Genomic DNA, 13,451 nt, shown 5'->3' with positions numbered 1-13,451 from the left:
AACAATAAAGAAGGATGACAAAAGAAATCTATATATTTGAGTTGTGGTATTGGAGAAATCCTGTGGACTGCCAAAAGAACCACCAGATAAGACCTTGAGCAAAGTGCTCAGGTGTGTTCCCTGGAGGTAAAGATGACAAAGCTTCACATTTTAGACAGGTTATTAGGTGAGACTAATTCTTAAGAAGGGTTATCACACTTGCAAAGGTGGAAGTAAAGGTCTGAAGATCAGGAACAAAATGGACTGATGCAGTGCAGTGGTTATGGACTCAAATGTGTCAAGGATGGTAACAACAGTACAGGGCAGGGCAGAGATAACATCTGTTGTTCACAGGGTTGCTATCATTTGTGCTCCACTTGATAGCACTAACAATTACAACAATGTTCAATATCTGGAGTCTTCATTAAGCCTCTGTCATACTGATTACATGGGAAAACCACAGTTAAAAAGAATTTAAAATATATATTCACTGATGTAATGATCATTTATAAAAATGTATTGGAGTCTTAATATATGGCCTTAACAGGTGTTGTGTGCCATCAAGTTGGAATCAACTCATAGCTAGTCCTCCTATAGGTTTTCAAAGTCTTTAAATTGGAAGGTAGCAACTGGTAGATAAGAATTGCATGGCACAAGGTTGGGAGCACAACTTCTTACCAAAAACCCATCAGAGCTCATTATGGTATAAATTTTTTTTTAGTATAAATCTTTTAAACACACACACACGTATGACAAAAAAAAATGTACAATCATCAATGAATAAATTACATTACTGGGATCTTCTAAAAATTAAATCTCTGTGTTCATCAAAAATTTTCTCAAAGAGCCAAAAGAGGTTCTACAAACAAGGGAGACAAATTTTATAATGATTTATTTGGTAAAGAGTTCATCTCTAAAATTTATAGAAAACTCTAAAACCTCAAAAGAAAAACAAAACTCAGTTACAAAATAGGAACTAGACATAAAGACAATAAGTAAAAAAAAAAAAAAAACCCCAAAGAAATGAAAGATTGTTAGCTATTAGAGAGAAACAAATAAAAGCGAGATAATCATATCCTGCCAGTAACAATCAAAAAGTCCAACAAGATAGCCAACAGCAAATGTTTGTGAGGTTGTGGAGAGATCTCTATTTTCATATATGGCTGGTGTACTCACTATGGAAAGCAATTTGATGCTTCTTTTAAAAGTTCAAAATGAAAATAGCATTTGATTCATCAAACCCACCACTAGGTATATATCCTAAAGAACTAAGATCTGGGACCAAAGAGACAGGTGAGCACCCATATTTACTGTAACTTCAGTAACAACAGCAAAGAAAGGGAAACAAATCAAAGGTCCAGTAAAAGATGAGTCCAGTCAAAGATGAGTAAAGACATTATGATACTTTCACACAATGGATTACAATATGCAACACTGAGGAACACATTACCCATATAACATGGATAAATCTAAGGGTATTATGTTAACTAAAGACATACAGTTAAAAAATAAATAAATATTGTGCAAGATTCCTATTATCAAAAGCTAGAGAAAGGATTATGCACAAATAGAATTATTATAGTAAGGTTACCCAGAAAGGATAAAAAGGGAAAGGGAAGTAAAAATTAATAAATAGATAATAAACATTTACTAAAAAAAGGTGAAAGGAAAGGCAGAATAAAACTAGTCAGTAATCCATATTGTAGGTATTAAAATAAATGTTATACAACAAAACGGGTTTGAATGATTGCTTAAAAATCAATACACTTTGCAATTTTTCACTGAAATCACAATAAATATATAAACATACTGAAAATTTAACAATTTTTAACAAAAGATAGCTTAAAGTTCACAGCTTAAAATTTAATAATCAATGATCATATCAGACTTGAATGCCAATAAATAAAGATCCAAGAGGAACCATCAAGAATGATGCCAAAAATTACCTACATTTTAAATATGTCAAAGAAGAATGACACGATGTGCTTTATATGCTAATTTCTGAACTTAAGAGTACAGAAGCGACAAATCCACTACTAAAATCAGGTCTAAAACTGACCCAATTCTAGAAGTTCATTACTATTAATTCACAGTAAATAATTTATAATATTTTCTACATTAATAAACCAAAAGGTTAAAAATGAATCCGTATTTTAAGTTATAGTAGAAATAACACCTTACTGATGTAGGTACCAATTAACTGCATTTGAAGGAAGAGCTCAAAAGAAGCAGAAATACTACTGCCAAAAATAATAAAAACTTAGAACACCATTATTATTATTATTATTATTATTACAATGAGAAAATAAAAATTAAACTGAGGAATGATTTATCCATAATTATCCTGTAGGTTATCTATACAAAATTTCAAATACTTGTTTAATTGATTCACTGCAGTGCTGCATTTTATCCAATCAATAAAACATGCGGGCATTCAATTGGGATTTTTGAGCTAAAGTGAACCACTAGAGAAGATTCTAATATATATAACTTACCATTGTGTATTGCATTCAGCAACTCTGAGAAAGCTTTTAAGTAAGGAAAAAAGGACTTCAGGTTAAGATCATTCTCAAACACACAGGAAAAATACACAGGCAAAGCTGAATCCGTATAATTGAATCTCAATAAGTTTATTATTTACCAGCAATAAAAAATCATAAAACTTAGAAGTTTTATTTAATTTTACAAACTATAAATTTCTAAATGTATTTCATATACAATGCTGCCTAAATTTAGATCAAAATACTAGACATTATCTTAAATAATAAATATACCCATTTAAAGATAGTTAAAAGTCTTTTAAGTAATATAATTACGTAATGTTTGGCTAAAACTGAGTTCGTATAAGATGCAATTCTGCATAGGCAAGTTCACCAGTTCACTCTCAACAACACTAATTACCAAGAATAATTTCATTATATAATCTAACTCAATCAAACATTATTTTCTAGGCTGCTATATAATAAAGTCTCAAAAAAAAGTCTTAAACAAAAAAGCTATTTATCCAAGTTCTCTATAAACTTTCATTAAATTTTTTAAAAAGCTACTTAACATTAATATACAAATACTTTTATTAGAAAAACATACAAAAACATTCAAAAACTGAAAAATTAAATTATTTCATAAAAAAAACAAACAGAAGTCACATCCTCATAATGAAAGTACCATGTGCCCACTATAACTTTATCTTTGAGAGATGCTGAGGGGATATTCTATATTTTAAAAAATAAGTAAGTACTAGATTAAGAGTTAAAAAGATTGGGTTACCAACCCTGTTTGACAACTTACTAGTTGTTGGACAAGCTCCTTCATGTCGATACTGCATCGAAATTTCTGTTGGGAAGGAGGATAAAGGAAATCAGCAAAGTTGTTGCCAGCATCTCAAAGGTACAAAAGGAAACACACAAGAAAACATCAAATCAATGATCAAATGAGAATGTCAAGATCAGAAATTTTAAGTCACTAACTGGGATAACTGAACTCAACTTATTGCCACTGAGTAGAAACTGACTCATATTGGTCCTTCCAGTAGGTTTTCAGAGGCTGTACATAATCACACATGATGACTTGCTCATCTTTCTTCGTTGGAGCCATTGGTGGAACCAGAGAGGAGAGTCCTTTGGGTTAGCAGCACAACTCTAGATAGGTTATTGCACCAAACTGCCCTTCTTCTATTAGTGGAATCATTTGTTCTTAGACAGCTATTACGCAAATTACCTCCCATGCATTTATAGCTTCTACACATCCAGTGGAGGGTTAACTATGAGGTGGTTTTGACTCAAGGGTAAAAAGGAGACAAAACAGCTAACCAATGTGATAAGCTAATGTGTTTTATATAGATATAAATAGTTAAAACAAACAAACAAACAAACACCCAATCATTGAAATAGTATGGCCAATCAGAAATTACCATTTATTTATATTTATTTACTTTATAAAAAGACATCCATTATGATTTCAATAAAAGCATAAAACTCAATAAATCATATATTAAGCTTACTTTCTTGGCTCCACAATCAACACTTTTGCCATCAGCAGCCAGAAAATTAAAAGACGTATTGCGATGGGAAAAGTCTGCTGTTAGAGATCTCTCCAAAATACTGAGGAGCATTGCTGTCACTCTGGAGACTAAGGTGCGCCTGATATAGGCCATGGTCTTTGCAATCACTTGCTATACTTCAGAGAGCTGGACAATGACTAGGGATGATAGAAGGAGAAATGATGCCTTTGAGCTGTGGTGCTGGAGACGAGTATTGAATATATAATGGACAAGAGAATGAACAAGTTCATCCTAAAGAGGGTTAAACCAGTCTGCTCCTTGGAGGCAAGCATTCTGAAGCTTCGTCTGACATGCTTTGGACATGTTGCAAGGAGGGAACAGTTCTTGGAAAGGGACGACGTCATGCTTGAGAGGGTGGAGGGACCATGCAGGAGAAGAAGACCCTTGATGAGATGGAATGATTCAGTGATCGGGGTAGTGGAAGTAGGTGTGTCAGAGACAGTGAGATTGGCAAAGGACAGAGCAGGGTTTAGGGCTGTTTTACATAGGGTCACTATGTACAGACACTTGATGGAACAAAACAACAAGAAGCTTACTTACTTTCTATAGTTCACTTTTTAGGAAGATAATAGTGCTCACCAGCCTGTGCAAGAATCTAAAGGGCAGCTACCAGGCTAAGTGATTAGAAAAGATCCATCCATATGTATTCCCATTACAAAAGAGGTGACCCAACAGAGTGTGGAAATTATCGAAAAATTATCACTATTATCACATCTAAGCAAAATCCTGCCAAAGATTATCCTGAAACAACTGGAATAATACATCAGCAAAGAACTACCAGAAACATAAGCTGGGTTTAGAAGAGGCCATGGCACTAGGGACATCATAGCCAATGTCAAGATTCATCTCTGAGATCAGAGAATACCAGAAGAATGTCTATCTCTTTTTCATTAATTATGCAAAGGCATTTCACTGTGTGGATTAAAACAAACTGCGGCTAACATTGAGAAGAATGGGAATTCCAAACACCTGATTGTTCTCACGTGTAACCTATACTTGGACCAGGAAACAGTCGTCAGAACAAAGCAAAGAAACAATGCATGGTTCAAAATAGGAAAGGAGTACATCAGGGATGTGTCCTGTCTCCACACTCTTTCAATCTGTATGAGGAACAGATTACTCAGGAGGCTGGGCTTTATGAAGGGAAATGTAGCATCAAAATTGGAGGAAGAACTGGGCTTTATGAAGGTGAATGTAGCATGAGAATTGAAGAATCATCATCAACAACCTGCATTATTCTGGTTACACAACCTTGACTGATGAAAACGAGGAGGGCCTGAAGCATTTGCTGCAGAAGGACAAGGACTACAGTATTCAATATGGATTGAAGTTTAACATCAAAAATACAAAGATTCTTATCATGATAGACGGAGAAGATTGAACTTATTAACAATTACAGCTTGCTTGATTTCACAATCAACACTCTTGATATCAGCAGTCAGGAAATAAAAAAATGAATCACATTGGGAAAATTTGTTGTCAGGGACCTCTCCAGAGTGCTAAAGAGCAACAGTGTCAGCCTGGAGACTAAAGGTGCACCTGATCCTGGCCATGATCTTTGAAATAACTTATTATGTATTGGAAAGCTGGACAGTGACTAAGGATGGCAGAAGAAGGACTAATGCCTTTGCACTGTGGTGCTGGAGAAAACAAACAGATTTGTCCTAGAGAGAGTGAAACGAAGTTGTTCCTTAGAGCCAAAAATGTTAAAGCTCCATCTCACATATTTTGAGCATGCAAGGAGGGATCAGACAGACATTATGCTTGGAAGGATAGAAGGACAGAACAAGAGAGGAAGACCCTGGTGAGATGGATTGACAAAATAATGGGAATAATACAGTTGGTGTGTCAGAAATGGTGAGACTGGTTCAGTATCGGGCAGGGTTCAGAGCTACTGTGCATAGGATCACTATGAGTCGCAGGAGACTAGATGGCACATAACAACAATTATGAATAAATAAGAGAATATTCTGACTTTTTTATCTAAGTCAAATGAAATGACCAAGCAAAGCATGCATTGGCAATAAAACACTAGGTTTGTTTGATTCAGGCCACGGTCTTTCCGATACTTGCTATGCATTTTAGAGCTGCACACTGAATAAGGATGACAGAAGAACAGATGTCTTTGAGTTGTAGTTTTGGTAAAGAGTACTGACTATCCCATGGACTGCAATAATAAGAAGTATGTCAAGGAGCCAGAGTACTCCTTGAAGGCAAAGATGCTGAAGCTTTCTCTCTCATACTTTAGGAGTGTTCCTAGGTGAGGACATTCCTTGGGAAGGGACATTATGTTTGGAAAGATGGAGGGTCAGTAAAAGAGATGAAGACCTCCAATGAAATGGACTGACTCAGCATTATAGCAGTGATCCCAAGTGTGTCAGAGATGAGGAGGAGATAGGATGGGATTCAGATTTGTGATTCACAGAATCTCTAAGAGTCATACTTGACTCAACAGTACCTAACAACAACCAAAAATTTTTTAAGAAACTGGAAGTAATTTTTACATGGCATTCCAAGGGAGGAAATAATTGATAAAACCAGGATCAAAGAATAATTTAAAAGATCTGGCTTACTTATCCTGAAAACAACTAGCAATCTCTTATGGCTACCACCACTGACAAAAATTATTAAGAGAAGGGATAGCTGGTAATGCCCTGGACATTACTTAACAGAACTATAGCCCCTAGAAACCATATGTATAAAGAGTCTCTCAGGAAACCACCACTTACATATGTACCCATATATTTTAAAGGTTTAGTCTAATCACAGACTCACCCTGAGTAACTAAGTTTTAAAAAGAGACAACACAAAATAGAGAAATTCAGTGCTTACTTGTTCTCAAACTAAATATATGGCCCATTTACAAACCTAATGCTAGTGAGATGAAAAAGTGGAAGGGATTAACTAAAGAGATTGACATGATACATTATAAGAAAATGGTAGTTTTTTTAGAAAAAAAGTGGAATATGGCTATTCTACTTTAAGAAAAAGGGAGTAATGACATAAGGTCAACAAATTATCAAAGATGAAAATAGAATTTAGAAACTCTTTCAAGAAAGCAAATTCCTGAGGAGCTGAAAAGACTGGGTAATGGTGGGCATAATACAGAAGTGATTTTATAAAATATAATGAATGGGAATGATTACATGAATGACAATGTGAATGAACAATAATATAAAACAATGTATGTGAATTTTGTAAACAAGTCAATATAATTTTTTTTAAAAAAGCAAATTCTGCCAGAAGCCTTCATCCAAGCTTGCAAGACTAAGAGAACTTTGTGACAAAGACTTAAGCTTTTAGGCTGAAGGTTAAAGGGCCTGCAACACACATGAGAGGCTATCTGGACTGAGGAACCGTATGCTACTGTCAACTTGAATTATAACCTGTTAACTTTGCTAATAAACCCGATAAACATAAAAAAAAGCAAATTCCAAAGTATATTATTGTCTCATTTGTAGCTAATGTTTTAAATAATTTTCGCATGTGTGTACGTATAGACATTAAAATGATACATAATTATACCAACTTTTTGGTCAATAATACCTTAATAGTAAATAACTCTTCTTTTAAAAGATCACTTTATCTTTCTATCTTTGTAATTCCTAGTATTTGTTTACTGAATCACTTCCTATTTCTAATTAAAACGTTTTTTTCCAAAGACTTTTCAATTTCACTTTATCAAACTAAAAATTTAAGAGATCTTTTAATACTTTAAGAGCTCAAGTTCAAATTTCATAACCGTTATTTTTTCTGAACCCTGAAGAAGTCCCTCTTGAAATGATCTGATCTTATTAATAATTTGTCTATTTCACTTTACGACTAAATATACACACACACAAAAAAGAGGAATGTATTAGTGCAAGAAAAATCACATTGATGAATCACAAATGCAGTAATTGGAATAAAATGGTACGTCCATATAAGGTGAACTACCAAAAGTTGTGTGACAGATGTCTAGCATTAACAACAACAAAAAGCATCTAAATTGAAGGCAATTATGAACGACCAAACGCCCCATGAGATTTAGTTTTCTGGTGTGTACCACCACAATGTCATGGGGCCCTATCAGTTAAATGCCCTTACAATATGTTTATTAACAATATTTTGCTAATAATAAGTCTGCTCTACATCTTAACTCATCTTTTAGTTTCTGAAGTTTTAAAAGCTTGCAAGCAACCACTCAAAGCACTACAATCTATTCACCTAGAGAAAAAGAAAGATGTGGACGACATAAAACATGCAGTAATAAAAAACCAAAATTGAATGGTGCCTAGCGAAACTTATTAACATTTTTTTATCAAAGATTCCCAAAGAGAATTCTAATCAAATGGAGGAAAGATAAGGCAAAATTTCTAATGTTCATGTATAGGACTAGTCTATTTGCTGTACAGAGGTAAAACTTGTGGTTGCTGTGATGCTAAACACTGTGACACTGATGTGTCAAATATGATAATGGTTACCCCTGGTAGATCATGTATGCTGGAGCTCCCTGATTAAAACAAGTGTGGAAGCAGGAGTAGCATTCACTTCCGAAATAGCTTGCCTTTGGAAACCCTATGAACCTGGAGAAAGGATTAAAGTTATACAAGTGTTCAGGTGTTTCATATGGTCGCTATGAGTCACTACAACTTGACGGCAATTAACAACAACAATTTTATTTTTATTTAAAAAAATTAAATATATTATTTTCCAGAACAGATTCTTCCAATTTCCCTCACTGTCTCACCCATCAAATTGTACAACTCCATGATAAATTCCCCCTCCCTCTGCTTCCACTCTCCACTCGACCCCCCGCCTAATCCTTATTCCACAATAATGGTTTTATACTTCAGTTGGCATAATGCTCTCCAGACCAGTAAGAGTAGCAGAGTTTAACAGGGCAGCAAGTAATAAATGTTGGAAAAGATGTGGCAAGAAAGGAACTCTCATACATTGTTGGTGGGATTGTAAAATGGTATAACCATTCTGGAAGGCAGTTTGGTGCTTCCTCAAAAAGAAGAACATAGAAATTCCATATGACCCAACTATTCCACTACTTTGAATATACCCTGAGAAAATGAAAACTGAGGCACAAACAGAGACTTGTACACCAATGTTCATAACAGCATTATTCACCATCGCATGAACAAGGAAACAGCCTCGATGTCTGACCACAAACCAATGGGCTGAGAAATTATGGTACATTCACACAATGGAATACTATGCAACAAGCAGGAACAATGATTTTATAAATTATTACCTAAATTAATTCATTTTAAGAATTTCAAATAGTAGTAGTACTTGTATAGAAAGTGTTTAGAGCAGACCAAGGAATCCCACCTGGGAGACCCCTTAATAAAGCTTCTTTAGCTTCAAAAAAAAAGGAAGTGTTTAGAAAGTGAGAAGTTTAGAGAAAATTAGTTAAAAATCTAATACTTACTAACAAAAAATACTACGAAAACACTCACAACTTAAAAACAGCTCCTTGGTAGCACAAAAAACCCAGGAAATTCATTCTAGATAGTTCATAAAAACTAGAACCAATGAACTGTATAACCTTTAGTTAGTTCAGAAACATCTAACTCACGTGAAGCCTTTTTACCCAATACAAAAATACTATTAAGAATACTTTTCTTCATTAGGATAATTCATTATAATAGAGTAATGCAAACCATCACAGTAGCTAGCAAGCTCTTAAAATAATCTTTTACTTTTTGGAACAAAGAGTAGGAATGGTGAAAGTGAAGATGAAAATTTCTGGGTAAATTCGTACCTGAACCAACTGGAGATGAGCCAACACTAAGACTCTGTAAACTTCCATTCCTGAGCAATGTAGGAGATTTCTGGAGACTACAACTTGTTACACTTCCTGCAGCTGATGTTACAGATGATGTTGGTGAAGCAGAAGAAACTGAGAGGTGAGAAATATTCTCTTGATTTTTGTTTCCTTTGGGCCTACCAGGTCCATGCTTGCTTTGCTTGTTTCCTTTTCTTTTCTTCTCTTTTACAGTTTCTTCTTCAATGCCAGAAGTTTGAGCCCGTTTATATCCTGATGTAGGAAGGCTGGAATTACCCAAATCACCAGGTGAATTTTCAAAGCTTTTAGGTTGTGAAATTACAGTTGAGGTTGAAGGAAGACCAATTAAGGAACTGAAACTATTTACTCCGCCTTCCTGACTTCCAGATTCTCCTTTATGTACATCTTTGGTTGAAGATGACTGCTGGGAGTGACTATAACTGTCATTACGCAGCTCTGAGTCTGTAAAGCTCAAGAAATCCTGGGGAGACTGAACTGAACTTCCAGAAGATGATTTTACACTGCCTGGAGTTCCTGAAAAACTCCCTGGAGGAAAGAAAATAGGAGAATTAAAAATTTCATGTAAAAGTACACCTAAGAATAGTAGATATGACAATCATTAAAAAAGAAGGCAGAAATACAAAAATTATAAAAATTTGTAATTACAAAAATTTGGGCATATCAACCCACAGCGTCCCTTTTCAACAGGAAGTAGCTAAGAGAATATGCCATCCCCTTTTCCTTATGAATCATGGTGAAGTCTCTCTCAGGGAGGAGTGATAGGGAATGGCAAATGACACACTGACAAAGGAGATTAATCAGAACTGGCTTTGACAAGCACTGTGGCAAATGGACAATTAAAACAAACTTTCAAGGGGGGGAAGAAGAACAAACTGGGGAGGAGGGTAGAGAAAATAGTGCAACAATGAATGAAAATGAAAACCCAAAATCTCTGTAAATGGTCATTAAAATTAATAAAATTTAATAATTAAAAAATATTGGACATATCATAATGTAAAAAAGCTAGATTTGAAAAGGATTATTCATAAAGTTTATCTATAAAATCATTATGAAATATTTGTTTTAGAGTTTGTGTCAAATTAAATATTTAATACTGACTTCAATAATTATAAGGTTGTACTATAGCACCTTTTATCATAGCATCATTCTTCAGCTCTTCATTAAAAACCTGTATATATGTGAGGAAGGAATGAAAAACTGCAGTCTTCGTTTGATGGTCTTACAAGGAGAACTTTCAAGATTATAATTTGACTACAAATGGCACAAGGAACTACCTCTTTTTCACAGAACTGAAGACATGATTATTTATATATCCAGTATATTAAAAGAATGAAGCAATGTTTCTTTGAGTAGAAGATTTAATGTAAAAATATACTGGTTAATGTTACCGAAACGTGGATTTGATAGATAATGGTTCTCCTAAATCTACTTCATCGAGCACTGCATAAAGAAAAGAACTATACAACTATTGTTCTGCTACTGCTTTTAGGAAAATCAATCATGAGATAGGTATCTTTTTAAAACTAATAATTATCTTTCTCCTATATTATTAAAAAGCATTAAGTCCATAATGCCTGTATTAGATTTAAGAATCTCAGGTTTCTTATTTGCCTTTCAACGAAAAGCAACACGACTGGAACAAAATCATAGTTCGATCTACCATATAATTTTGCCAAACTTTCTCCATGCTTGTCAAATAAAGTAATAATGTTAAGGCTCCGTTTAACCACACATCTATTATGTTGAGATCTATTATGTTTTATCATTATTTTAACTAACACATTTGGAAATAAAAGTTCAAAGTTGTGTTTTATTGGAGTAGGTGGAAATTTCAAGCCAAGTGTTAAATTTTATTGCCAAGTACATTCACAAGCAACGACACATAAGGGCATCTAATATTAAAATGATATTTTCTCCTCACATGCAAGAATATGTTTTACACTAAAGCCTAGAAATAAAGGATTTTTTTAAAAAAAGGTTTATCTTTAAAAATAAACCCCTTTCCAAAAATGTTCATTAAAACGATACTAATAGTTAAAAAACATTTGCTTTATTAATTTACAAATTATTACTCCTGCCTCTCTTGGTATTTTCTGACTATATTAAAACAGAAAAACTTCAATATTAACAAGCATTTACTATTAAAAATTTACATCATAGCAATCATTTAAGAGTAAGTACAATTTGCCACTTAATTAACAGCTATAAAGAAGTTATTCTTTCTGATCTGTCACCATCTGTCTTTTCTGTACACTTTTTTGCTTTTTACATCTGCTGTTAAAAGCTAACTACTTTGTAGCAAAAATTTAAAAATATTTCACCAACATAACACATTTTAAATCATTTACTGCTTACTATAAAAAGGATAACTTCAGAAATCTCAAATTTCTCCACTTTTAAATTTTAAAATTTAAAATTTTATACAGTAAACCTAAGATATGAAAACATAAAACCTCTACTATGCCTCAATAGACCCTGTAAAGGATTCTTCAAGATTACAAAGCGCAAGAAAAGAAAAGATTTCTTTCGCTAATTAATTGGTATTTTTCTTGCTTCTGGGTGCCACAGATTCTATTCTGATTAACAGGAACACTACAGAAAAGAGCAGAACTACCTCATAGCATTTCCAAAGACATAAATTTTGTAGAAGCTAATGGCTGCATCTTTCTCTTAGAAAGCAGTGAATATATATGAACCACTGACTTTTTGGTTAGCAACTGGGTTCGTAACTAAAATACCACCAATTTCTAAGGTTAAAAAATGCAAAAGATAGTGCAACAATGAATGAATGAAAACCCAAAATCTCTGTAAATGTTCATTAAAACTAATAAAATTTAATAATTAAAAAATGCAAAAGAAATTTTAATAATAGAAAATAGTCTTAATGATGAAGAATTGACTCTATCACCCTAACAGCACATTCAAAATATTAATTAAAAGACATTAAAAATTAAAGCTTTATTATATACTTTCAAATATGTAACTGAAGGAAGGTACAGTGAATTTCAGTAAAATAAAAAAATCAACTTGGCTGTAATTTTTGGTAATAAATTCATTTAAAATTTAAAAATGAATTTAAACTCCAAATAACTGCTGATAAAATACAAACCGTTTTAATTAAGAGGCCAGCAGATATCTGATCCCTCTAAAATCAAATTATAACCCACTAGGATTGGGGTACAGTTTTTATTATTAATAGAAGCTTGAACATGGTAAAAGAAATTCCCTTCCCTTTCATTAACTTTTAAAGGATCAAAAGCAAAAAAGAAAACACACTTATAATACTGTTTACTAATATTTTCCTCTAATAATTATTATTTTCATGGATCATAAAATATTTATGCTTAAAAAGCATACAAATTATAAAACACAACACAGATTAGTATATTTGTAAATTAACTGAGTTAATCTGTTCTCTATTTAAAATGTTACTAGTATATTCCTTTGTTGTTGTTGTTATGTGCCGTCGAGTTGTTTCCGACTCATAGCAACCCTATGCACAACAGCTCTAAACCCTGCTCTATCCTACGCCAACCGCACTGCTTCTGACACACCCATCCCGATTACCCCAGTCACCGAATCAATCCATCTCATAGAGGGTCTTCCCCTCCT

At 33.6% G+C, this 13,451-nt stretch overlaps 1 protein-coding gene across 1 annotated transcript in view; it reads right to left on the bottom strand.

The window, feature by feature from the left end:
- The window catches only part of MLLT10 (myeloid/lymphoid or mixed-lineage leukemia (trithorax homolog, Drosophila); translocated to, 10), a 318,731-nt gene that overhangs the window by 85,401 nt on the left and 219,879 nt on the right, over positions 1-13,451 (bottom strand). The window contains exons 11-13 of the mRNA XM_006887056.1: positions 9,795-10,364; positions 3,268-3,312; positions 2,475-2,507 (exon numbers count right to left, since the gene is read on the bottom strand). Of these exons, the coding sequence (XP_006887118.1) occupies positions 2,475-2,507; positions 3,268-3,312; positions 9,795-10,364 (648 nt within the window). The remainder of the gene's footprint in view (positions 1-2,474; positions 2,508-3,267; positions 3,313-9,794; positions 10,365-13,451) is intronic.

This window comes from Elephantulus edwardii, unplaced genomic scaffold (genome assembly GCF_000299155.1).
Source record: "Elephantulus edwardii isolate Elephantulus edwardi_28Jun2011 unplaced genomic scaffold, EleEdw1.0 scaffold00054, whole genome shotgun sequence".
In the NCBI taxonomy this organism is placed as follows: domain Eukaryota; kingdom Metazoa; phylum Chordata; class Mammalia; order Macroscelidea; family Macroscelididae; genus Elephantulus; species Elephantulus edwardii.
The sequence above is the reverse complement of the archived record's forward strand: the minus strand, read 5'-3'. Positions and strand labels throughout refer to the sequence as shown.